At 40.6% G+C, this 26,094-nt stretch overlaps 1 protein-coding gene across 3 annotated transcripts in view; it reads right to left on the reverse strand.

Annotated features, from left to right (window-relative positions):
* The window catches only part of ATP8A1 (ATPase phospholipid transporting 8A1), a 236,318-nt gene extending 210,520 nt beyond the window's left edge, over window positions 1–25,798 (reverse strand). For 2 of the 3 annotated variants that reach the window (XM_004764082.3, XM_004764081.3), the window contains exon 1: window positions 25,436–25,798. In XM_004764082.3, the coding sequence (XP_004764139.1) occupies window positions 25,436–25,484 (49 nt within the window). In that variant the 5' untranslated portion in view covers window positions 25,485–25,798. The remainder of the gene's footprint in view (window positions 1–25,435) is intronic. The other variant, XM_004764083.3, reaches the window with a different exon arrangement.
* Between the last annotated feature and the right edge of the window lie 296 nt (window positions 25,799–26,094).

The following is a 26,094-nucleotide window of genomic DNA, read 5'->3' on the forward strand; positions in this document are numbered from 1 at the left end:
GCAAAAAGAGAAGTATCAGAGCAAGCCAGACATGTATTCTAGAAGGACACACTTCAAGTTACCATCAAGACCCAAAAAGGGCAGAAGTCCAGAAGGCTGTCTAAAGCAACATGCTGGGGCACACGCGTGGCTCACTCAGTTAAGCAACTGCCTACGGCTCAGATCATGATCTCAGGGTCCTAGGATAGAGCCCTGCATTGGGCTCTCTGCTCAGGAAGGAGTCTGCTTCTTCCTCTCCCTCCCTCTGCCCCTCCCCCTACTTATACTCCTGCTTACACACAGGTGCTCTCGCTCTCCAAATAATAAAATAATAATAATAATAAAATAAATAAATAAAATATTTTTTTTCTTTTCTTTTTTTTCTTTTTAAAGATTTTATTTATTTGAGAGAGAGAGTGAGCACAAGCATGAAAGGGGCGAGGGGCAGAGGGAGAAGCCGGCTCCCTGATGAGCAGAAGGCCTGATGTGGGACTTGATCCTGGGACCCTAGGATCATGACCTGAGCCGAAGGCAGTTGCTTAACCAACTGAGCCACAAGGTGCCCCAAATAAAATCTTTTTTTAAAAAAAGGCAACGTGCTGGGGCGCTTGGGTGGCTCAGGTCATGATCCCAGGGTCCTGGGATGGAGCCCCGCATTGGGCTCTCTGTTCAGCAGGGAGCCTTCTTCCTCCTCTCTCTCTCTGCCTGCCTCTCTGCCTACTTGTGATCTCTTGTTTGTCAAATAAATAAATTTTAAAAAATCTTAAAAAAAAAAAAAAAGGCAATGTGCTGACCAACTATGAAAGGTCCCCGTGAAGGGGAAAGGGAGTTGTCTTCAAAGAGACCAGTGCTGCCACACAAGTAAAAGGAGAGAGACAAGATCATGGAAAAGGTTGGAAATTGGCTCACACGTTCAAAAGCGAGTAATAACAGATGCACTGACATCTGAGAATGAAGGAAAGGTGTTTGAAAAAATGTCAGAGATGACGGAGATGTTTCCTCCCAACCATTTGGGAGTACAAGGAATTGCTGGGATAGGTCTGTTGCCTGCAACTGATGGTATCATGTTAAGAGAGAATAAAATAAAAACAGAACTTCTCAACTCCTACTTCACATCATCCTCTTTCAACAGTAATCAACTTAAGACTTTCTTAGAAAAGTTAAAACAAACATTAGTTGGCAGCACGAAAGCACAAATGAAAGGACAGGCTTGCTAAAAAAAAGAAAAGCCAGCACCTATCTGCTCTACATGAACACCTATCTCGTAGCTTATCTATGTCTATATCAATACACACATACAAACAGACACACACATAGATATTTTTAAACCTACAGAACTGTGAGAACCTGTAGAATCGTTAAGTGGATTGTCACTAATCATAGAAGAACCATGGTGAATGAGAGGCTCCAAAAGTTGGAGGTAAGAAACTGCTGTCCCAGTGCTCTGAACAGGAAAAAAAAAAAAAAGGAATCCTGTATGTTAGAAACTGTTTATGAACCTAGTCTACAGAGGTCTTTCAGAGTTCACAAATGTATATAATGAGAACTACAATTCCTAAAGGATTTATGATAAAAATCTGAAAATAACTTAAATTTAAAAACAACATTTCCTTTTAGCATTGAGAATTCTGTTAACACTGAATAGGACTTCACTGTTTTAAAAGTGGTGTTTCTCATAAGATAGGGTGTATGGCCAGAGATTAAAAAAAAAAAAAAAATATTTCCCCTTTGAAAAAGATTTTGGGTATATGTGTTACCTAAGTCTAAACAATACTGTTCTGGCTAGAGATTGGGGTCATGTCAGTCAAAAAGCAGTGTGCATTTTTGCACAGTGCATGCAAAGTGCAGATGATTAAAAGAATGGCTTAAAGGAAGGAGATGATCATCAGGGACCAGCAAGTCTCCACAGACTTTCTTTCCTTTTTAAAAATAGAGCTTTGAGGTGCACCTCAGTGGCTCATTTGGTTAAGTATCTGCCTTCAGCTCAGGTCATTATCTTGGGGTCCTGGGATCAAGCCCTGCATTGGGCTCCCTCCTCCGTGGGGAGTCTGCTTTTCCCTCTCCCTCTCCCTGTTTGTGCATGTACTCTTCCTCTCAAAAACATAAATGGAATCTTAAAAAATAAAAATAGAGTCTTTAGCACTGGATTTCAACAAGGCTTTCAGATAAGCCCTATTCTTTAAAACAGAGACACGATTCCATGATTATGTAACGATCTGAATTCTTAACTAGTTGACCAGCATCCACAGACATGGCTCACACTGGAGGTTTCCTTTGGTACGCCCTGCCTGCAAACCTATCTGAAGGAGCTTACTCTGAGAAACCCTGGCTCCTGCCCCTCTAATCCTCTCCTGACCTATGACCTTGGCCTGGGGCGTCAGGGTTAACACGGGGCACCTGACCAGCTGGGGCAATTTGATTCCCTTCTAGGAATGAGGTCTTGTGGTCCAGAGATAGAGGCAGGCTGACTCAGCACTGAGCAGGGAACTTCAAAGAGAATGAGGCTGGAAAGGGGTCACGGCCCTTGAAGCCATATGCATGCCAAAGGTATGAAGTAGGAAATGAAATAGATTACGGAGGGGAAAAAAAAACCAGGACAATATTGTGCAGAGTGAGTGACCCCAAAGACTGAGTCCCGTGAGTCTCTGCTCTGATACAAAAGGATACCCTGGACAGATAAAATAAATACATAACTTCCACAGGGCTCTGGAGCCAGATTGCCTGGATTCCAACAACAGGGTAAGCACACACAGGGTACCACTAATAAATGTACAGATGACATTAAAGAATCAGAACTCAAGACGGTTTGGGAAGCTTGAATGAATTGAAGGCTCTATATACTAAAACCTACAAACAAGGGCACCTGGGTGGCTCAGTGGGTTAAAGCCTCTGCCATTGGCTCAAGTCATGATCCCAGGGTTCTGGGATCGAGCCCCACATCGGGCTCTCTGCTCAGTGGGGCGCCTGCTTCCTCCTCTCTTTCTTCCTGCCTCTCTGCCTACTTGTGATCTCTGTCTGTCAAATAAATAAATAAAATCTTTAAAAAATAATGAAAAAAATAAAACCTACAAACAAAAACCCCAACCATGCAAATACAACATGGGTAACATCTGGTCCAGCAAAACGTGGATCAAATAAAAGGTTTCATTGCTTTTATTGCTTTCTTAGCAAGAAAGTACTTGCTAAGAATTTGACTTGGCTGAGAATGAAACGAGCTGTTTTACAAGGGGGCATGATTCCCTTCACTGAGAGGTACTCAGGCAGGAACTGGGTAACCAAAGGCTAGGCAGGCAGTGTCGGGACCGTGTTGTACTGTATGAACTCTAAGTTCCCTCCAACACTATGGTTCTACAAGGCTGTCTTTTTGAAAAGATAAAAAAAAAAAAAAAGAGAGAGAGACAATTATGAGGTCATCAGAAAACCACAAATACAGGGCTAATGTACAACAAAGTTTTAATCACTTTAATTATGGGGAAAGGGCTCTTGAATTGATAAAGATCCTTGTAGGCTAGTTAACCCTATGGACTTCGGCAGCAATGCATTCATAGAAGATATAACTGGATTATAGTTCTGAATGAGCCGGCCCTTAAAACACACTACAGAAAAAATACAAGTAAACCACCATGGAAATTATCTGAATTATTACAAGTTTCATTTTTAGAGCTATTTATACATCTTACAATGTAAAAATAGGTGAACACATGACTGGTTCCAACAGACTAGTTCTCATTTTATTTAAGGAAGCAGAAACACTCAAATAACATCATTTTGCTCCTTTATTATTCTCAGGATGTTTCAGAGGAGTTTGACAGACACCTGCTTCTTACCTCCATTGCAACTTTTTAAGAGAGAAATAATAATTCTCCTTTGTTTCTTAACAAGGTCTCAACCACCAAAAACACCTAGTGAGGAGCCTAAGCCTACCTGCTAATGATGGCTTTGGCACAGAAGTCAGTGCAGCATGCACAGCAACATAAATTGCCCACAAGCAAGACCATTTTACACTACAGAACTCAGCCTAGGATAAGACCAGCGGTGACACGCACGTCAGCCTGCTGAAGACCAGCAGTGTGCACAATCTGGTATGAAACCTATAGAACAAGTCCACCAAACAAGGGCTAGAAAAATGGGAAATCCATAAAGGAGCCCCAGAGAACCCCACCACATCCCAACATGACCTTGAGAATGGCTGTGGCCTGGAGTTGGCTTCTTTGCCGTAAGCACTATGGGCAGTATTAAAGAACCCACCAAGACTGCTTAGCCGAGACAGCCTCAGAGATCTAGGAGTCCCTTGCCCAAAAGCAAGTAAGGTATGGCTGGCTTCCTTCAGTACATCAGGATGTGGCTAAAGAAGAAGACAGAAACCTCCACTGAGCAGATTCAACCAGGATGTGTGACTGACAGCTGGTGGGCTGCAAAGACTAGACGATCCAGCACGGTGCTCAGTGACATTAAAGCGATGACACCTACAGATGTGTGAGATTGTCATCAACCCCACCACTTCGCAGGTGGAACAAGAATGGTGCAATGACGGGTTGCACAGATGCTTCGAGAACCTTCTAACACCCGAAATAAAAATCACCCACTGGAAAGGGAGGCTCTCAATTCAACAAAATCAGCCCTTCAGACCTGCTGGGACACCTTGGCCACGGGTGAGCACGATGAAGAAACTCCATGAGATTTTTTTTTTTTTAAAGATTTTATTTATTTATTTGACAGAGATCACAAGTAGACAGAGTGGCAGGTGGGGGGTCGGAGGGTGGTGGGGGAAGCAGACTCCCTGCTGAGCAGAGAGCCTGATGCGGGGCTCCATCCCAGGATCCTGGGATCATGACTTGAGATGAAGGCAGAGGCTTTAACCCACTGAGCCACCCAGGTGGCCCATCCATGAGATTTTAAAACCACTCCAACATGCTAAAATCTCAGCTTCCAAAAACTGAACAGTTTGATCTGATCCCAGTCACTCACCAGCCACAGATTCAAGTAACATTTGCTTAGCACCTACTTTACAGCAAGTGCCTTCGTTTAATTTCTCTATTCTGAAAGATGTTCTGGCAGCTTGGAATACCTCAAGAGCCAAGAGAACATGATGATGACATGGAAGAAAGTTCTTCTCACCTCTGATGGTGGAGTGAAATCAATCCCAAAGAGATTAAATCCATACAGTTCCCAGATGTCTAAAACCCACTGCAACAGCTAAGACACTAATAGTTATGTTTACTGAAGTTCTAAAGATGATACAAAGAAGATGAGGGAAGTAGGAGATGGAAATCCTGATTTTAAAATAAATGTAAATGTGATATTCTAAGAAAACAAAGCAAAATAAAAAATACACACGAATATACCTACTATGCACATGCGGGCCTTCCCACTCTTTTCTAAGATGTGAGGATGTTTTCAGTCCTTCATGCCAGTGTTTTCTATCTCAGTAAATGGCACCATCGTTTTGGGCTCAGGGCCCCAAATTTTATTCATTCTCCACAACTTTCTTTCTTTAATGCTCCACCATACTATCCATGAATAAATCTGCCAAATCTACCTTCAGAACTATATCCTCTTCTTGTCACCTCTGCGGCTGCATGGTAGTCACACCCCTGACACTGCTCCTTGTTTTATCTCCTCTACCCAAGGTGAAATCAGAATCTCTAGGGGTGGGACTCAGAGATCACTGTGGTTACATCTCCTTGGGAAAGTCCAGTGTGCAGCTGGTCTATTCCCTACACAACAGGCAGATGATTTATTGGTGGGTATTAGTACCATTCTGCCAAAGGAAAATGGTGTCTCAGGTTATGTGACTTGCCCAAGGCCACACAGCTTGGAAGAGTCAGAGGTCAGTTATCACTCCAGGCTAAGTGGGAACCCAAATGCCTCATTTCATTTTCACTTAAGTCAACTATTATAAGGCGATAGTTTAAGATGCTGAGGAGAGCAGGGGCAGCTCTAAGAAAGTTATAATCTCAAATTGTGTTGCTGTGCCACTGAAAACAAAAGCACTCTACTTTTTGGGTAGCTATCATGTCAAGTAGTCTGGTACCAAGTAGACTAAAAACATGTGAAACAGAAACAATAAAGATAGTGATTCTAGTTTGAGTCAATAGGATTTTTTAAAAAGGACAATCCCAGCTGCATATATGGAAAAAATGTTTGATACCTGATAAAGAAAACTGTTGTATAGGCCTAAATCTCGGTACTCAGACTTAGTTAAAACTAAAACATGTGAGGAAGTAGTTCACCCACCATAAAGGATAAATTCCACAGGGAAAGTCACTTAATAAGATCAAGGAAGATTCCCCTTGGCATTTGGGAAAATTAAGAGAGTTTTTTTCCTTTGTTTCCTAATCATATTCACTAAGAAGTCAAGAAAAGGCCAAGTCATGTAATGATTCTTCCATTGAACTTTAAACAAAAAGACAAGAATAAGTAGCCATCTGGGGTTAAATTGAGCCAGCAATTCAGAACTTTCCCTCGCCTCCTAGGTTAAATTCTGGCTTTTAAAAAAGATTTCCATCTGTGGAGCACAAGTCACATTATCACCTTAAAAAAAAAAAAGCCAAGTCTAAATGTAGAAACAGTAAGGATAGAAGAGAGCTATAAAAACAACTAAAACAACAACAACAACAAAACCAAATAATCACACAATTGTTGGCTGGACACAATGCACAGGCTCCAAGGCATGTGGAGCTTGGTTTCTAATCTTCAGAGTCTGAAAGAATCACATCCTGCAGCCAGACACTCAGCCCCATGCATGTGGTCACAGAGAAACCCCACAGGCTAATTTGAGTCTCAAAAATGAGTTTCATCTCAGCAACCAGAGAAAGCAGGTAAATTAGGATTTGTGGTAACTTTTCATTTTCTGTACCTTAACCTGTAAAAAACTTCACATCATGATGGGATAAATAAAAAAATACAAAAATATGAATCCAAAAGATTACATGTACCCCAATGTTTATAGCAGCATTACATACAATAGCTAAATTGTGGAAACAGCCCAAGTGTCCACCAGCTGAAGGTGCGTAAAGAAGATGTGGTGTATACACACAATGCAATATTATTCAGCCATAAAAGGGATGGCATTTTGCCATTTGAAACAACAGGGATGGAGTTAGAGAGTGTTATGCTAAGCAAAATAAGTCAGAGAAAGACAAATACCATATGATTTCACTCATATGTGGAATTTAAGAAACAAAACAAACAAGCAAAGGGAAAAAGAAAGAGAGGGGCTCTGAAAAACTATCTGAGGGTTTTGAAGGGACAGGGGGTGGGAGGTTGGGGGATCCAGGAGGTGGGTATTAGAGAGGGCACGGATTGCATGGAGCACTGGGTGTGGTGCAAAATAATGAATACTGTTACGCTGAAAAAATAAAAAATTAAAAAAAAAAGAAAATGTGGTTCATATATATAATGGAATATTACTCAGCCACCAGAAAAGATGAATACCTACCATTTACATTGACATGGATGGAACTGGAAGGTATTTTCCTAAGTGAAATAAGTCACACAGAGAAATACAAAAGGAATAGCACAGAGAACCAGGGGGAAGTGAGGGAAAACTGAATGGGAAGAAATCAGAGTGGGAGAGAAACCATGAGTGATCCTGGACTCTGGGAAACAAAATGAGGATTACAGAAGGGAGGAGGCTGGATGGTTGGAGTAACTCAGTGTTGTGTATTAAGGGCAGCACATGTGGTGAGGAGGGCTGGGTGTTATATGCAGCTAATGAATTATTGAATACTACATCAAAAACTGATTATTTGTTATATGTTGGCTAGTTGAAGATAATAAAAAAAGAAAATATTAAAAAAAAAAAAAGAAAGAAAGAAAGAGAGGGGCAAACCAAGAAACAGACTCTTAACTATAGAGAAAACACTGAGAGTTACCAGAGGGCAGGTGGATGGGGGATGGGTTAAACAGGGGATTAAGGAGCACATTTGTCGTGATGGACACCGTGAGCTATATGGAAGTATTGATTCACTATGTTGTACACCTGAAGCTGATATCGTACTGTAGGTTTACTGACAGAAATTTAAATTAAACAAAATTTCAAAAAAGGAAAAAAAATAATTATAAATGGGAGAAAAACAAACCCCTTAATATAAAGTTGCCACAGAGGTTTCAGAGACTTATCAGATCATTAAGGTGTTTCTTCTGGGCGCAAATGATTACATATATACCTACAAATACAGGCTGAATAAAGCGATTAATTACTACCACATACCGAAAGCAAGTAGGTTAGCCAAGGAACAAGTAATGACACTGCAGAATGTCTCAAATTCATCATGCTCCCAGAGTAGATATAACACCAGCTAAAAATACACTAAATGTGTTTACTCGTCATCTGGTTATACTGAATTAAGTGTTTAGAGTTTTTAAAAAATCTAATTTTATTTTTTTTCAGTGTTCCAAAATTTATTGTTTATGTACCACACCCAGTGCTCCATGCAATACGTGCCTTCCTTAGTATCCACCACCAGGCTCACCCAGCCCCCCCAGCGTCCTCCCCTCCAAAACCCTAAGTTTCTCAGAGTCCACAGTCTCTCATGGTTTGTCTCCCCCTCTGATTTCCCCCAGCTCCCTTCTCTCCGTGTCCCAATGTCCTCCGTGTTATTCCTTATGCTCCACAAGTAAGTGAAACCATATGATAATTGACTCTCTGCTTGACTTATTTCAAGTGTTTAGAATTTTAAAGAAAGTCTTCAAAATCTAATAATCGAGTATCATCTTGGAAACTTTACCATTTTTGAGAAGGGTAAGCAAGAGGAGTATAATTAGACCCATGAGGTAACTGAGTAATAGACAAAAGATTTACCAAAATATCCACTTGCACTTGGTTTCTGGCTGACAACCTAGATGGCTTTATTCACTCTATTCCTCATCCTCTTTGCAAAGAAAAAAATTCAAAAATCGACACCAGTGTTTTCCAGCATTGCTGTACTTGAGAATTACCTGGGAGATACCAAGTATCAGTGCTTGGTCCCTATGCCCAACGGAGCAGACTTACTCCACTGGTCTGGGATAGGTCCAGGTATTGGTATCATTCAGAAGTTCCCAATTTGATTCATGGTGCAACCTGGGCTAAGCACCACTGACGTACACAACAGGGTTATAAAACAATCCACATTACACAAGCTTCCCCCTGTCTGACCACATTGAACACACTTAGCACAAAAGATGGCAGACAGAACCATTCTTCTTTATGTCCTCTCCCTAACCATTATTCGTAACAGTGAAAATAAAGTTACAAAACTTAAGTTCACCCGAGAACACCGATCACAACCATTCTGGCGTTGATGGTGGAATGAACTCAAGCTTAAGGAATAGAGCACCATAGTAATTTGGGTAAAATCTATATACCAGGTCTGATTTATTTCTTTGGTCAGAGATAGGACATGGCCTCAGTTAAAAAATAATAATAATAATAATAAATAAATAAATAAAAGAAAAGAGAAAAAGAAAAAAAGCATAAAGACAAACTAGAAGGGGAACTGGAAAGGGTCAGCCAGTCACAGACATGAGGGTGACAATACAGTGGCAGAGCAAGAGATCCAGGAAAATTGGTCATGAACAATAGGTACACCCAGAATCAAAGAGCCCCAACATGGAGCAACAAGTTTGTCCAGACAGCTGGCCAAGAGCAACAGTGGGGAAAGTGAAAGCAAATGATATTCAGAAACCTTGGCAGGCCTGGCTTGGCATCAGAATTGCTCACAAGTGCAGAGCCCTTCAGTCCAAGCTATGGTCAGGGAGAGGGTCTCCTCTCCCAGAGTAAGGCAGAGCCCCTGTTCAGGAGCTCTAGGGTCCTGTGACACTCAGGGTCAAGAAAATAGTGACGGGGTGATTCATACCACATCCTTAGAGTGCTAAGTCAGAGCTCCTTAAATATCTCTGAGCTTTAAGGTTTGCAGGGCTGAGTTGACACTGAGGTGGGGGAGAGATGAGGGGGAAAGATGGGCTGTAGATGCTGGAAAGGGACTTCTTTTATACCAAGTTGGAGTTCTCTGAGGATCCCAGTTAATTATGGGGATCCAAGCAAATTATAGAAATTAATCTAGATTGGTGTTGAAATAAACCAACTTTCAGATTCACCCTTGCATTCACTGTTTGTTTACTTCCCTCATTAAAACCAATCTTGTATTCTAAGTAGGTCTGGTCCACTAAAGTGGTTTCCTGGTCTATAACAGAAGCTAGCTTTGGCCTACTAAGTAACATTCTCTACCTAAACTGTTACCTAACTAATAAGATCCCATTCAGCACAACCCCAGACCGATCAAGAGCAGTCATCTTCAACAACGGTTCACGCGAAATAATGAACAGAGGCTCGATTTATTTATTTATTTTTTTTTAAAAGATTTTATTTATTTACTTGAGAGAGAGATAGTGAGAGAGAGCATGAACGAGGAGAAGGTCAGAGAGAGAAGCAGACTCCCCATGGAGCTGGGAGTCCGATGCGGGACTCGATCCCGGGACTCCAGGATCATGACCTGAGCCGAAGATAGTCGTCTAACCAACTGAGCCACCCAGGCGTCCCCAGAGGCTCGATTTAAAACAGACATTTCCTTTTGCCCAGTTAGTTGCGTCAGTGACAACAAAGCCAAGTTCTACAGTCCCCTCAGATCAACACAAGTGATGGCAACATTGTATGTAAAAGCATACTACTCGAAGTTGCCATGTACCCACATCACATGTTAACATTTAGCTGCAAACTAATAGGAAGGCAAGGATGGTTTTTGTTTATCAAATTTACTTAAAAAGAGAACTTAAAAAGCAAGCAAACAAACAAACAAAAACGACAGCTCCAAAAGATGCCACGATGTACTTACATAAAATCTCTAAATGGCCACAAGGGCCATGTCAAAAGCAGTATCATTTAAGCACTAACAAGGTTTTATGAGGACATCCGTGACAGCCTGTCATTGTAAGGAAAGAAGCTGAAGGCTTAAATCTCTATTTAAGAGAAAGGCATAGCCACACATATATTTTTAATGCTAGTAAATCCTAACATGTAAACACAAGGTGGAGGGATAATTTACACCTATGCTGTCCAGAACAGCAGTCACTAGCCACGTGTGGCAACTGAGAACATAAAATAATTCTAGTCCAAATTGAGATGTGCTGTAAATATGAAATATACAGTAGTTAGAAACATACTACAAAAAATGAAAGCAAAGTATCTCATTAACTTTTAATATCAGCAATATGGTAAAACTATTTTGGATATATTGAAAGAATATATTATTAAAATTAATTGGAAGAGGAGGTGAACCATGAGAGACTATGGACTCTAAAAAGCAATCTGAGGGGTTTGAAGTGGCAGGGGAGTGGGAGGTTGGGGTACCAGGTGGTGGGTATTATAGAGGGCACAGATTGCATGGAGCACTGGGTGTGGTGAAAAAATAATGAATACTGTTATGCCAAAAAATTAATTTGCCGAGTTTCTTTTCATTTTTTTCAGGTGGCTACCAGAATATTTAAAACTACATATTTTTCTAGCATTTGCAGCCCACATTCTATTTCTCTTGGTGTTGATTTCTGATAGAAATGCCAATTTGATGTGAACAGATTCCATGGAATCATTAGTTAAATTCTGGTTGGTCTAAATTCTGATCTATACTCTCAGCAGATTAGTATCATCTCAGCTATTCTCTACAGGCTCCTGCATAAGATCTTAAAAGTTGTATGTTGGAACCAGAGTCTACAATACTTCAGCAGATAAAAATGAACCAATTTTGCTGAAAAAATAGCATAATTGAAATATATCTGGTTAAGTCTAATTAATTGAAAACCTCATTTAAAAATATTTTGTTTCAGGCACCTGGGTGGCTCAGTTGGTTAAGCAACTGCCTTTGGCTCAGGTCATGATCCTGGGGTCCCAGGATCGAGTCCCCCTTTGAGAATCTGCTTCTTCCTCTGACCCTCCCCCCTCTCATGCGTGCTCTCTCTCTCTCTCTCTCTAATAAATAAAATCTTTAAAAAACAATAAAAATAAAAACACCCTGTTTCATGACACAGTATAATTTTAAAACTTACAAAGATGAAAATTAACTGAAAAACTATGTTAAAGGAAAGAATTCAGACTGGTGGACAGTGTCAAAAATGAAACACTTCACATGTGCTAATAGCCAAACAAGAGCATATAACGAAGAAAGGTTCTATTCACAATATCATCATAAAATTTAAATCGTCTATGAAAAAATAATTAAAGTAGACAGGATTTATTTTAAGAAATCTCTACCCAGCTCAGGAAAGAAATGCCAATAAATGTAGAAAAGAAACTAAGCTTCAATGACTTAATATATGAAAGATGTCAATGCACTCTTTCATTAAATTCATAAACTTAATGTAATCCCAATAAATATTTCCACATATTTTTTTTAAATTTGATTAAGTGATTCATTCATTTGTTCAAGTGGAGAAATGAACATGAAAAACAAACAGAAAAAAAATTTTGATAAAAGAGCAGTGAGAGTAGGATAGCTAAGAGGATAGTTCTTAATTGCAGTAATGGAATTTGATACTAGGGCCAAAAAAGACAGATGAAAATAGAGAGGGGAGGGCAGAGAAAGGGGAGAGAGATTGCTTCCAGAAATGACTCGACTATATAGATCAATTTAATCTATAAAAGAAATACCCCAAAGCAGTACGAGAAGAATATAGTATTAAATATATGATTATTATTTCAGGTGGATTATAGTTTGAGAGAAAATAAAATTAGATCCCTACCTCACATCTCACAACAAAATAAACCCCACAGGAATTATCCATGTAACTGAGTTTACATTGAGCCCTCAAAATTCTGGAAGAAAAATGTAAGTGAAAAATTATCATTACCTTGAAATGAGAAATTTTAGATTAAAGTAGAGATTTTAATGACAAAACTGAAAGATTACACATTATAAAAACTAACTTGGATACAGAGAAGAGTCCAAGATGGCAACATGGGAAGACCTTGAACTCACCTCCCCATGGACACACTGAATCCACACCTACCTATGGAACAATTCCTCCAGAGAAAATGAGAGACGGACAGAACAGCTTCTATGTGACAAATGATAGAGAAACTATATAGAAGGTGGCAGGACGGACAGACACATTGTAACAACTGGGAACCCCACCTCCAACACTGCAAACTGCAGTACTGAGAAACCATAGGCAGATTAATCTGTCCTAGGGTGCAGGAAAGAGTTGCCTTTAAGAGAACCAGTAGATCTACTAAGCACTCATGAGGGGATCTGCTGGAACTCTCTCTAGGTTGGTGGGGCTGGCAACCACCAGCCCTATTTATATTCCCCCACCACCTTGATAGTGTGGACAAGCCCTGGGTCTGGCCACCCCAGCTGGCCTGCTGCCTCAGCAAGCACGAGCCACTAACTTCTTTCAGCCACAGTTTAACAGAGCAACTAGAACATAAAGGAACCAGCCCCAGAAATGTGCTAAACCACAAGGCAGCTGTGTGCAATACTTTCCAGAGTCAGAGGGCCTGGGGAGTGCCACTGTTTATGTTCCCCTCCACCCTGTTAAGGCAGATAGAAGCAGGGTCTGGGCACCCTGGCTGGCCTGTTGCCTCAGCAAACCTGGGTCCCTGGCTGACTAGCCCCAGCATCCCACCAGAGCGGGGTCCGATGCGGTACACCCTGGGACACCCCTGGGCAGCACCCACTACAACTCCAGCCATCTTGCCAAGGACACACAAAGGGGCGAAGCATCCCAGAACACTCCAGGCCCACACAGATCCAGCTCCAGCTCCTCACTAGGACATCAGCTATGTGGAGCACTGCAGGACTCTTCAACCCACACCCACTTCAGCTCCAGCTGTCCCACCAAGGTCCTCCCTATTCAGAGCACCCCGAGACTTTCTAGCCCACACCTGCCTTGGGCTCTAACCATCATGCTAGGGTGCCCTCTGCACAGAAAACCCTTAGACCACCCTGACCCATACCAACTTCAGCTCTAGTTACCCCACCAGAGGAACCCCTGCCCACACCTGCTATAGCTCTAGTCAGCCAACCAAGGCCACCAGGCACACTGAGTCCACAGTGGAGACATCCCCACACAAGGCAGTTCCTTCAGGTTTAGTCCTAACTCATAGAAACAGACACACAAAGTCAAACGAAATAAAGAGACAGAAATATGTTTCAAGTGAAAGAACAAGAAAAAAATCTTAGGAAAAAAAATTAAATGAAAAGGAGCTAAATGGAACACCTGGGTGGCTCAGTGGTTTGAGTGTCTGCTTTTGGCTTGGGTCATGATTCTGGGGTCCTGGGACTGAGCCTTGCATTGGGTTCCCCACTTCTTCTCCCTCTGCCTGCCATTCCCCCTGCTTGTGCTCTCTTTCTCTCTGTCAAACAAATCAATAAAATCTTGGGGGGGGAGAAAAAGGATATAAGCAACCTACCTGATAAAGAGTTCTAATAATGGTCATAAAGATATGACCAGAATGGAGAGAAGTGTGGATGAACTCAGTAAGAACTTTAACCGAGAGAGAAAAAAACATAAAAAGAACCAATCAGAGTTAAAGAATACAATAACTAAAATGAAAAATACACCAGAGGGAATCACGAGTACAGTAGAGGACTCAGAAGAACAGATCCATGATCTGGAAGACAGGGTAATGGGAAGCACACAAACTGAAGAGCAAAAAAAGGTTTTTAAAAATGAGGATAAGTTAAGAGATCTCTGAGACAACATCAAGAGTACTAATATTAACATTATAAGGGTCTCAGGAGGAGGCGAGAAAAGGGCAGAAAACTTACTTGAAGAAATAATGATTGAAAACTTCTCTAAACTGGGAAGGGAAACAGGCCTCTAGGTCCAAGGACGTTCAGAAGGTCCCAAACAAGAAGAACCCAAGGAGGTCCACACCAAGACACACAATAATTAAAATGTCAAAGATCAAAGATAAAGAGAGAATCTTAAAAGCAGCAAGAGAGAGCCAGTTAGTTAGGTAGAAGGGAAACTCCAAGAGTCTATCTGCTGATTTTTTAGCAGAAACTCTGAAGGTCAGAAGAATGTAGCATGATCTATTCAAAATGCTAAAAGGAAAAAAAAAATCCACAACCAAGAATACGCTACACAGCAAGGTTATCTATCATTCAGAATTGAAGGAGAGATGGTTTCCCAGACAAGTAGCAGTTAAAGGTCATCACCACTCAACTGGCCTTAGAAGGAATAGTAAAGGGATTTCTTTAAATGGAAAGGTAAAGGCCATAATTTGAAGAAAATTACAAAAGGGAAAAATTTTGCAAGTAAAAGCAAATACACAGCAAAGGTAGTAGAGCAACCACTTTTAGGGCCAGAATGAAGGCTAGAAGACAAAAGTAGTAAAATCAATTATATCTAGAAGATTAGTTAAGGGGATTCTCAAAATAAAAAAAAAAGATGTAAAATATGATAACATATTTATAACACGTGGAGACAGCAGTAAAAATGGAATTCTTTCTGAATACGTTCAAACTTAAGTAACCATGAACTTAATATACTCTGCTATATACTCAGAATGTTATGGATGAACCTTATGGGAACCAGAAACCAAAACCTATGACAGATACACACACACACACACAAAGAGAAAGGAAGCCAAGCAAAACACTAAAGAGAGCCATCGATCACAAGGCAAGACAGCAAGAGAAGAAAGGAAAGGAGAAAATCTACAAAGATAACCAGAAAACAATTAATAAAATGGCAATAAGTACACATCTATCAATAATTACTTTAAATGTAAATGTCTATATGCTCCCATCAAAAGAAAAAGGGTGATAGAATGGATAAAAAAAATTAGACCTGTATGTATGCTGCTTACGAGAGACTCACTCACTCCAGACCTAAAACACATACAGACTGAAAGTGAAGCGGTGGGAAAGATACTCCATGCAAATGGAAGAAGGAAAAAAAAAAAAAAAATCCAAGGTAGCAATACCTATATCAGACAAAATAGACATTAAAATGAGGATACAAAAGACAAAGAAGGGCATATGTATGGGACGCCTGGGTGGTTGGTTAAACTGCTGCCTTCAGCTCCGGTCATGATCCCAGCGTCCTGGGATCGAGTGCCGCATCGGGCTCCTTGCTCCGCAGGGAGCCTGCTTCTCTCACTATGCCTGCCTGTGTGTACTCTCTCTCTCTCTGACAATAAATAAAATCTTAAAAAAAAAAAAAAAGGGCATATGTAATGACACAGGAAACAGTCAAACAAGAGGCTATAACAATTATAAGTATCTATGTACCCAAAACAGGAACACCTAAATACATAAAGCAAATACTGACAGGCATAAAGGGAGAAATAAAGGGAGAATTGACAGTTGTACAATAATAGTAGGGGACTTTAATTGTCCCTTGATATCTATGGATATATCATCCAGACAGAAAATCAATAAGGAAACAATGGCTTTGAGTGATACACTAGACAAGATGGATTTAACAAATATATATATTTTTTATATATATATATCTCCATATATATAATATATATGTTAAGTCCATATATATCATTCATATTCTCATATATATATATACATATATAAAACATTTCATTCACAAACAGAATATACATTCTTTTCAAGTGCACATGGAACATTCTCCAAGATAGATAACATGTTAGGCCACAAAACAGGTCTCAATAAACTGAAATCATATCAAGTATCTTTTCTGACTGCAACCACATAAAACTGGAAATCAATTACAAGAAAAAAAAATGAGAAAAGAATGCAAACAAGTGGAGGATAAATAACATGTTTCTAAATACCCAATATGTCAATGAAGAAATTGAATAGAAAATAAAAAATAAAAAAAAAATACATGGAGACAAATGAAAACACAACAGTCTCAAATCTTTGGAATTCAGCAAAAGCAGTCGTAAGAGGGAAGTTTATAATCATACAGCCTTACTTCAAGATACAAGAAAAATCTCAAATAAACTATCTAGCTTTATACCTAAAGAAATGAGAAAAAGAACAACTAAAGCCCAAAGTTAAAGGAAAGGAAATAATAAAAATCAGAGTGGAAATAAGTAAGTTTTTCTACATTTTTATTCTCTATTTCAATGAAACCAAGAGATGGTTCTTTCAAATGATAAACAAAATTGATAAACCTTTAGGCAGACTGATCAAGAGAGGGCTCAAATAAAATCAGAAATGAAAGAAAATAACCAAATTCACTGAAATACAAAGAATAAGAGGCTACTACAAAAAGTTATATGCCAACAAATTGGACAACCTAAAAGAAGTGGGTAAATTCCTAAAAAACATATAATATTCCAAAACTGAATCAGGAAGAAATAGAAAATCTGAACTGACTTATTACTAACAATGAAATTGAATTGGTAATCAAAAATCTCTCGACAAAACTCTAGGACCTAAAGTATTCACAGGTGAATTCTACCAAACATTCAAAGAAGAGTTAACACCTATTTTCAAACAATTCCAAAAAAGAAAGAAAGGAAAGGTTCCAAATTCATTCTTCAAGGCCTGCATTTCCTTTACACGCAAACCAAAGACACTACAAAAAATGAGAACTGCAGGCCAATATCCTTGATGAACAAAGATGCAAAAACCCTCAACAAAATATTCGCAAACCACATTCAATAATACATTAAAAGAATCATTTGCCATGATCAAGTGACGTTTATCCCAGGCATGCAAGAATGGTTCAATATTCATAAATCAATCAGCACGATGCATCACTTTAACAAGACGAAGGATAAAACCCGTATCATCTCAAAAGATGCAGAAAAAGCATCTGACAAAATTCAACATCCATTGATGATAAAAACTCTTTACAAAGTGGTTTAGAAGGAAAATACCTTAATATAATAAAGGCCATATATGACAAACCCACAGCTAACATCATACTCAATGGGGAAAAGTCGAAGTAGTCTCCTCTAAGATCAGGAAAATCTGCTTTTGAGCCAATATGGATGAAACTACAGGGTATTATGCTAAGTAAAAAAAGTCCAAGACAAATAACATATGATTTCATTTAAATGTAGAATCTAATGAACAAATGAACAAAGAAACAAAAAACAGAAACACACTCACAAAGAACAAACTCATAGTTGTCAAGGGGTTGGGGTGAGGGGTGCAGTGGGAGAATGGGCAAAATGGGTGAAGGTAAGTGGGAGATTCAGGCTTCTGGTTATGGAATAAATGAATCACAGGGATGAAAGATACAGCATAGGGAATATTGTTGTCTGTCAATTGTGTTAGTAACAGAACTGTATGGTGACAGACGGTAGCTACACTTGTGGTGAGCAGAGTATAACATACAGAGAAGTTGAACCAGTATGATGCACATCTGAAACTAATTTAACATTGTATGTAAACTATCCTTCAAAAAAATTTAATTTAAAAATTAGTATTTAATTTATGAAAATTAGTATATACACGAGACAACATAGAAGTTAAAAGGTAAACTATAAACAGAATTTAACATATCAGAAACTTAAAATTCAATACAAATCAAACTTCATAAAGGAACATACATAAACTATTTGGAAAATATTAAAAATCATTAAACTTACCAAAAAATATATTCAACCTAATAACTGGAAACAAGCAATGTAAACTTAGAGATGCATTTTTTGCATTGTACATTTAAAAGGACGAAAAAAGATGGCAATCCAATGTTGAAGAAGAGATATAGAAATAGGTCCTCTTGTTCACTTTCAGTGGTTGTATAAATTAGTATAAATAGTCTTTCCAGCAATTCTGAAATATGTATCACAGCCATTTAAAAGGTATATACTTTTGATCCAGAAATCCCTTTTCTAGGGGCCTTTTACAAAGAAATAATCAGAAAAGTATACAGATAGCTCTAAAAATGCTTATCCAAGAATCATTTTTTAAAACTTTGAAATAATTTACATGCCATAAATGTCACATAAGATTCCTTAAAATTATATACTAACATAAAAATATGAGCTTTCATAATATTAATGATCTATGTATTCAACAAACTGTATTGAGCCCCTACTAAGTTCCAGGCTCGACTCTAGGCAGAAGCTATAAACAGTGGCAGCAAAAATTCCATCCTTCATGCAGTTTACAAAAATCTGTATCGGATAGAAGGATGTCCATGAAATGCTAAGTGGAAAAAAAAAACATTTAAAATTCTATAGAGTATGAACTCATGTCACTTAATAAACTTATTTCTCATCTCCTAGAAAATAGTTGGAAAGGATATATGCTAAAATGTTAACATCCATTTGGATGGCATAGTTTGGGGTGATTGTTATTGTCTTTTTGACACCTTTTGCAATATGCGTTTTTTTCCAATGAGAATGTTACACTTCTGCAATCAAGAGAACAAAGTTCAGAGTTAGCCATTTTTCTGACAGACAAACATGGAGGGCCACTATGTCCGGCAAAGCTGTGAGTGTGGAGGACAGCAGTAAACAGATCACTGTTCACACTGTTTTTTGTTTTTGTAAATTGCTCCCATTGTGGTGTTCAGGTTCCAGGAGGGTGTCTTGTAGGTGTGACTGTGAGGCATCTCTAGATCGTATTACCTCTTAGATCACAAGATTCATTTATTCATTCAATAGTATCTGAGCTTCTACTACATTGCAGGCAATGTTCTCAGTGGGGGCCATGTATCAAACAGACAAAAATCCCTGTATTTAGTTTAGGGAGTTTACAATCCACAGAATAATAACTTTGAAAGATGTGGGCTCCAGTTACTAATGAAGAATGAAACTGTTGCCTTCATAATATTTACATTCTAATGAAACTCTGTGACTAGAAACCCAAACAACAAACATTTCACTGACTTCTGAAGTATACTCTGATCATGCAAACTTCTGTGGTTGTAAAGTAGGCTCATGATTCAATTCTCACTGGTTTTGAAATAATATAGTGAAAACGTGAATGATAGTCTATAGATTAGAAAATCCTAAAACAGTTTGGTTCTGCCACACTTCTTATCTCCAGAATTACACTAAGTGAAATGACATGTATTGGGGATTCTCAAATATTAACTACACAACGTATCACTATGTTCATAAACCCTCTCTCTCACAATGCCATGTCAGTTATAAATCCTTAACCCAATCTCCAGATTTCCTTGGGGATCTCCTTCATTCACACCTTTCTGTCCCGTCACCAAAATTAGCTGGCACACAGCCGGTGAATAAAACATGCTTGTTAAAGGAACAAATAATCTTGGTCATCTTTTACCTGGAAAAATGAAACTACCTCCCCGCAATTTCCCTTTAACAGTTCTTACAGAAACTACCTGAATGTTCCTTTTGTTATCTTGTAAGTAAATAAAATATAACATTCTGTAAAATTACAAACATTTTAAAGTTGTCATCTATACAGACTGGTTTAGAAAAGTAATACCTGAAACAACTAAATTTATTATTTAGCACATATTTTACACAATCAAATGAAGGTCTTATATTTCAGCATTATAATATTCAGCAGAAGAAAATGTAAACTTTGGGACATGTATGTGTACATTTCCTTAGTTTTGAACTATTTAATGCTTACTATTTTGTAAATTATAAGTTCTAGAACATTCCTTTATTGCAAGCAAGAGCCTTTAACAATCTGAATACCTGATGGCGATGGTGTCTGTTAGCTGCCCATCCAACAGCCATTCTTTCTTTTTCCCTAATAAACCATTGAGTAATGTGCCCAGCTAGAAAATTCCATTTCCCAGCTTCCCTTGCAGATGGAAGCCAAAGTAAAATTAGGATGAGTCTTTGTGTGGTACTTCCAGGAAAATCCTTTGGTCTTTCATCTTTCTAGGTTTGTTTTTGGTTTTGTTTTTTGTTTTTGTGTGTGTGTGTGTGTGTGTGTGTGTGTGTTATCTTTCCCTATCTGGAGCTTTTCCATGATAACTGGAAGTCCAGCAACCATCTTATGACTTCATGGAAGATGTTGAAGCAAAGGCACAGAGACAATGTCCCTTCTGACTTCATGAATTGAGCATGAATGAGTATTGACCTATACTGCCTACCTCCATACTAGGGTGAAAAAACTGTGTGTAATCCACTGTAATTTCAGTCTCTCTTTTTAGCACTCCTAATGTTGTACTGAGAAATCCATTTGGTTCAGCCAGGGTAAAAATGAAGAAATTCAGAATTCTTAGCTTTCTGCTTTATCCTGTTTTGCTTTCTGGAAAATATATCTACTATCAGGGTTTCAACTATTACTTCTGAACTAAAGATTGCCCTTTGATTTTGCCCACATCGAACCTCCAAGTTTAAGTATCATCAAAACACGTCCTTTTGGATATCCCACAATTCCTACGTCTTATTGTATTGACCCTCCTTCTCAATTTCCTTATCTTTTCATAGATTTTTCCCAATCAGTTTTAAGACTAAAGCAGAGTTCCTCAAAATGTGTTTCATCTATACCAGAACATCCTAACAGTTTCATTAAGAATGTAGATTCCTAGTCCTAAATGAAGGAAATCTTTATGAGTAACTCAGGAAATGACAGTTTTAATGAGATACCTGAAATCTTACAAACATTAAAATTTAAAATTACCCCTTGAGAACCTCCTTTCATTTTATCCATTTGTCTCCTGTCCTATATTGCTATGTCCTATGGTATGACCTTTGTAACTTCTTTTCCTACTAATCTCCCCTACACTCTTCCTTTAACCCTCCTGACTCTCTTGCCTTGGGGATCTCTGCTGTGACTGTTTCCTCTGCCTGGAACACTCTTTCCCTAGATCTTCACAAGGCTAACTCTTCCATTTCCTCCACGTCTTTTTTCAGTGAAGGCCAACCTAACCAATCTATTTGAAGTTGGAATCCATCCACCAACCTTAACACACTACCTTCTTGTTATATTTCCCATAGTACGTACTGCATAATGAATCCTGTATTTGTTAATGTATTGTGTTTGGTCTCTTGCCTCACTAAAATGTAAGGACTTCCAGAGCTGGGCTTTTTCTATTCTATTCACTGATGCATCCCAAGTACTAGGAATAGTACTTATAGGAGCTCAAGGGATACTGCTCACCTGAGTTTATGTTTTACTTAGAAATAATCTGTGATTCCTCCCTTCCCATCTTCACTGCTCCACTCCAAAACTACTCCTGCCCTTTGTTATTACTAGACTTTTTCTTTTCTTTTTCTTTTTTTTTTCTCCTTAATGACAGAGTCTATCTACAGTGCCATTCTGTCCAAAACATCCAACAGGCTTCCAGAATGTATCTTTCTAAGATACTTCTTTGTGGATGTCATTCCCCTATGATGATTTGGCTCCTAACTGGGCCAGTTATATACTATGCACTGGCATCATGCTTGAATGAGAAATGGATTACAAACTCTAAGATCTTCAAATACTTGATTCTATATCCAAATGACTCATCTTGGCATTTGAAATGGCCTATAATCTAGCAGGAATCTACCTATCCAAATTTATATTCTATTCCTTCCAAGTTTCCCTCTGCTCCTGGCCAATTTCCTTAAGATCTCTCAAATAAGCCATGTTTAACATTTACTATTTTTTTTCAATTGGTTACTCTCTACCTTCAGTACTCTCCCAACTACTAAAAAAAAAAAAAAAAAAAGAAGAAGAAGAAGAAGAAGAAAAGAAAAAAACAAAAGACAATATCCTTTGGATATTGTGTGCTACTCACACCTGAAGACCAGAGCCATCTAGCATTATCTGAGCCCCAGAACTATTGATTTAGAATCTATACCTAACAAGATCCCCAGATAAGTCCTATGCACCTTAAAGTTTGGGAAGCACTCATCCCAAATTATTTCTCAGTAAAGTGTTCCTGAGCAGGCCTCATGCTCTAAGTCCTGACCTCCAATGGGAACTATGTCATCCATAGCAAACACAATGTTCTATTAATAATATCCTCTCCTAGATTATTTATTCCTTATTTCATGTAAGTTCTTTAGACCCCATTTGGATGTAAATAACTTGCACACAGGACAGCCACACATCTGGCCAATTTGGCTGCAGGGAACAGAAACCTATTCAAGTCACTTCAAGGGAAAAAAGAGCTAATTCTGACAGTACTTGGGAACAGGGACTAGCCAACTCAGGGTGGGGGGGGTTTCCAAGGTCGGTCTACCTCTTCTCAGTATCTCTGCACCATTCTCTCCATCCAGTGCATTCTCTCTTCACCATAGTTCCTGTTTCCTCATGTCAGCAATCACGTGACCCATTAGAGCCGGCTCCTCTCTTCTCTACTACCCTATTCACCTATGCCCCTTTCTGCTTCAATTTTCCCCTCCCACTCTAAGCTTAACTCTTTGCACAAGACAGAGGATCACCACAGAGAAGCTTTCTGAGCCAAACCACAAGGTTACAAGTGTCTGTGCCTCTATGGAGTGTCTGCCCCTGAGTCGAGCCCATCCTACTCCCTCATCAGCCGAGCCAAAGGGGTTGCAGTTCAGAACAAGGCCCTGCAGGCAGCAGGAGCTATCCAAGCAGAATATTCCTTAAGAAAGAAAAGTGTGGGCAGGGTGGGCAGTGAGCCACATCTGCAGCTCACAAAGTCATTATTTATGTTGTCTTCACCGTAGTCCTGAGCAAAATACTGAGCACATAATAAACTGAAATCAACCAATATGGGAGGCAAGGGTCATTCACCAAGCTCTACTATGGCCCTGACACTGTGCTGGATGCACAGAGAATACAAAGATTAAATAAAAACAGTCCTTATTTTCCCAGAGCACTACATCCAAAACGTGTCACTGAACTAGCTACTTGACCTTGGGCAAGTACTTCACCCACCTGGGCCCACAGTTCCTTCAACTATTAGATGAGACCACCTTCCCTTACCTGCAGGGGTGTGGGAAGATTCCATAAGGCAGGCTTTTAGGAAAATGTTTTGAAAAATACACGGGACAATCAAACACAATACTGTAGCCTTTTAATACTAAAAAAGTCCTCTCCTATGTCACAGGTTTTGCATTGTTTTCTGGTGTTTTCTCTCGTCCTCATTTCTCACAATATAGGATTCATCCATGACTGTTCTGTGAAAAAACAATCCCAAATATTACTACTATATTTTCATCACCCGTATGGCTTACTCAGGTAGTGATTAGGAATAGTCTATCCATTTCACTCAGAGTTACAAAACAAAAAAGAATGAGTTGTTTACTGTGTACATTTCAAAAATAACACTATCATTTATTCACCTTTTACCTGAAACTGTAATGTCTTATATACTTTTTTCATTACAGTACAAAGAAGAAATATGTACTAAATTCCTGTGTAGGCCACAGGTCAGTTGTGACTTGTGGAGACACCTACTCACAGCAGTTTCATTTAGTCGCTGTAATCAGTAAACCATAGATATTAGAACTCAATGCCCCCGTATTTTTACATCAAGACTCTAAGGAGGAAAAACAATAAAATGGCCTGTCACAAGCCCGGGAGTTCTATTCTCCTAAGTGCTGTACCTTTTTACTAAAACCACTTTCCCACCTGCCTCACATTAAAGGATGGGGTGGGGGGGAGGCCGCAGACCAGGGATGATGGCAAGATAGGTTCTTTCTCGAAAACATGTTATTCCACTCTGCAGGATTCAAGTGCTGGTTTGTGGGACAGCAAAACAAGAAAACAAATATCTAGATATATACACTCTTGGCTTTGCCATAAGCAACATCAAGAAATAATTTCCGAGTGACCATCACTTGCCAGCAAGAATGCTGAGGGCTCCTCAGAGAAGCCGAAGAGGGTGCCTCGGCCCCTCCAAAGCTTACTTACTATACCCTTGGACATCTGTTGCTCAGCGCTGACAGGTGTAGCCATTCAACAGCTGGCCCTGGGTAGAGCAAAGGAGACAGCTTCCACCTTGCTAAAAAGTCAGCTCAGCTGGCCAAAGTGAGGATCTCAGGTAAAAGGAAAAAAAAAAAAAAAAAAAAAAAAAAACAGAAACAAAACCGAAATCTCCGATGGAAGCTGGGTGAGACTCCACTGCAGGGAGAATTGCAGAGACTGTAATGCACAGAACCCGCTGAGCACCCAGCCCCAATTAAGGCTTCTCACGCTCTAAGAGGCAAGGGGCTGTGGATCAAAGGCTCCTGCATCTGGGAAAGATACTCCGCTCCTCCGGGAGCCCTGGTGTGGGGACTGCAAAGAGGTGGGTGCTGGAGGCGGGGGAGGCGGGCTGGGGATCTGTTCACTAGGGTGAAGGAGGCGAGCGGAGACCCGGAGGCTTGTGCGCCAGTGGGAAGGGCGGTGGGCAGGACGAGAGCGCTCGGTGACAGGAACCGAATGGTCACGCTGCGGTGTAAAGCAAGCTTCGGGGCTCCGGTCGAGGACATTAATTCCGGGGATCTAGAGCAGGAAAGGGGTCTGCCAGTGCACTGGAGGCGACGCAGAGAGAAGGGTCCGCCGCGGACCAGGCGCGACCGCCAGACTTACCTAGGGGAAGAGGTGGGACCGCACATCTTTTCCCTAATACACACACGGCCCGACCCCAAGCTGGCCCCGGGCCACCCCCGTGCGCGCTGCGCGCACAGCCCCGCGCTGCGGCGGCCACTCACCCTCCGCGCGGGAGCGGATTTCCGACACTGTCCTCCGCATGGTGGGCATCGCGGCGACCGCTGCAGGTGGAGCCTCAGCCGGGACTCTGCACCTGTCACCGCGCCGCGCAGGCTGGAGACCAGGCTGCGCCGCGCCGAGTGCTCAGCCGCCGCGCGGGCCCCGTCGCCCACCCAGGGCAGCGCCGCCGCTGGACGGCCCCCGCGCGCCGGGGCAGGAGGAAGAGGCTTCGAAGGTGGCGGCGACCGCAGAGCTAGGCGAGCTTCCCAGCAGCCGCGGAGGGGGCGGCTCGGCGAGGGGAGGAGCTGGGGTGCCGGCGCCGGGGGAGGGGTCGCCGGGGCGCGCGCTTACTCGCTCCCGCGGCAGCGCGGCGGCGGAGTCGGGAGAGGGGCGGGGAGAGACCCGGGAGAACCTCCTCCTCCCCGCCCCGCTCCGGCCGTACCATTCCTGAGGGGGCAGGGTGGGCAGCTCCCAGCCTCGTCTTCCCGGCTGGGCGCCCTCGCTTCGCCTGGCGGCTGCGGCTCGGCCTGTCCTTCGTCAACACCACTCTGACTCTCCTAAATCTTGACCAGAGGGGAAGGGGTGCTTCGGGGCGTGCATCTCCCCGTGTCCCCTCCCGCTACCCTCTGGCTTGTAATAACAATGGAGTTGCCCGCGGTCT

The sequence above is a fragment of the Mustela putorius genome, unplaced genomic scaffold (assembly GCF_011764305.1).
Source record: "Mustela putorius furo isolate JIRA1106 unplaced genomic scaffold, ASM1176430v1.1 tig00000083_pilon_pilon_pilon, whole genome shotgun sequence".
NCBI classification, from domain to species: domain Eukaryota; kingdom Metazoa; phylum Chordata; class Mammalia; order Carnivora; family Mustelidae; genus Mustela; species Mustela putorius.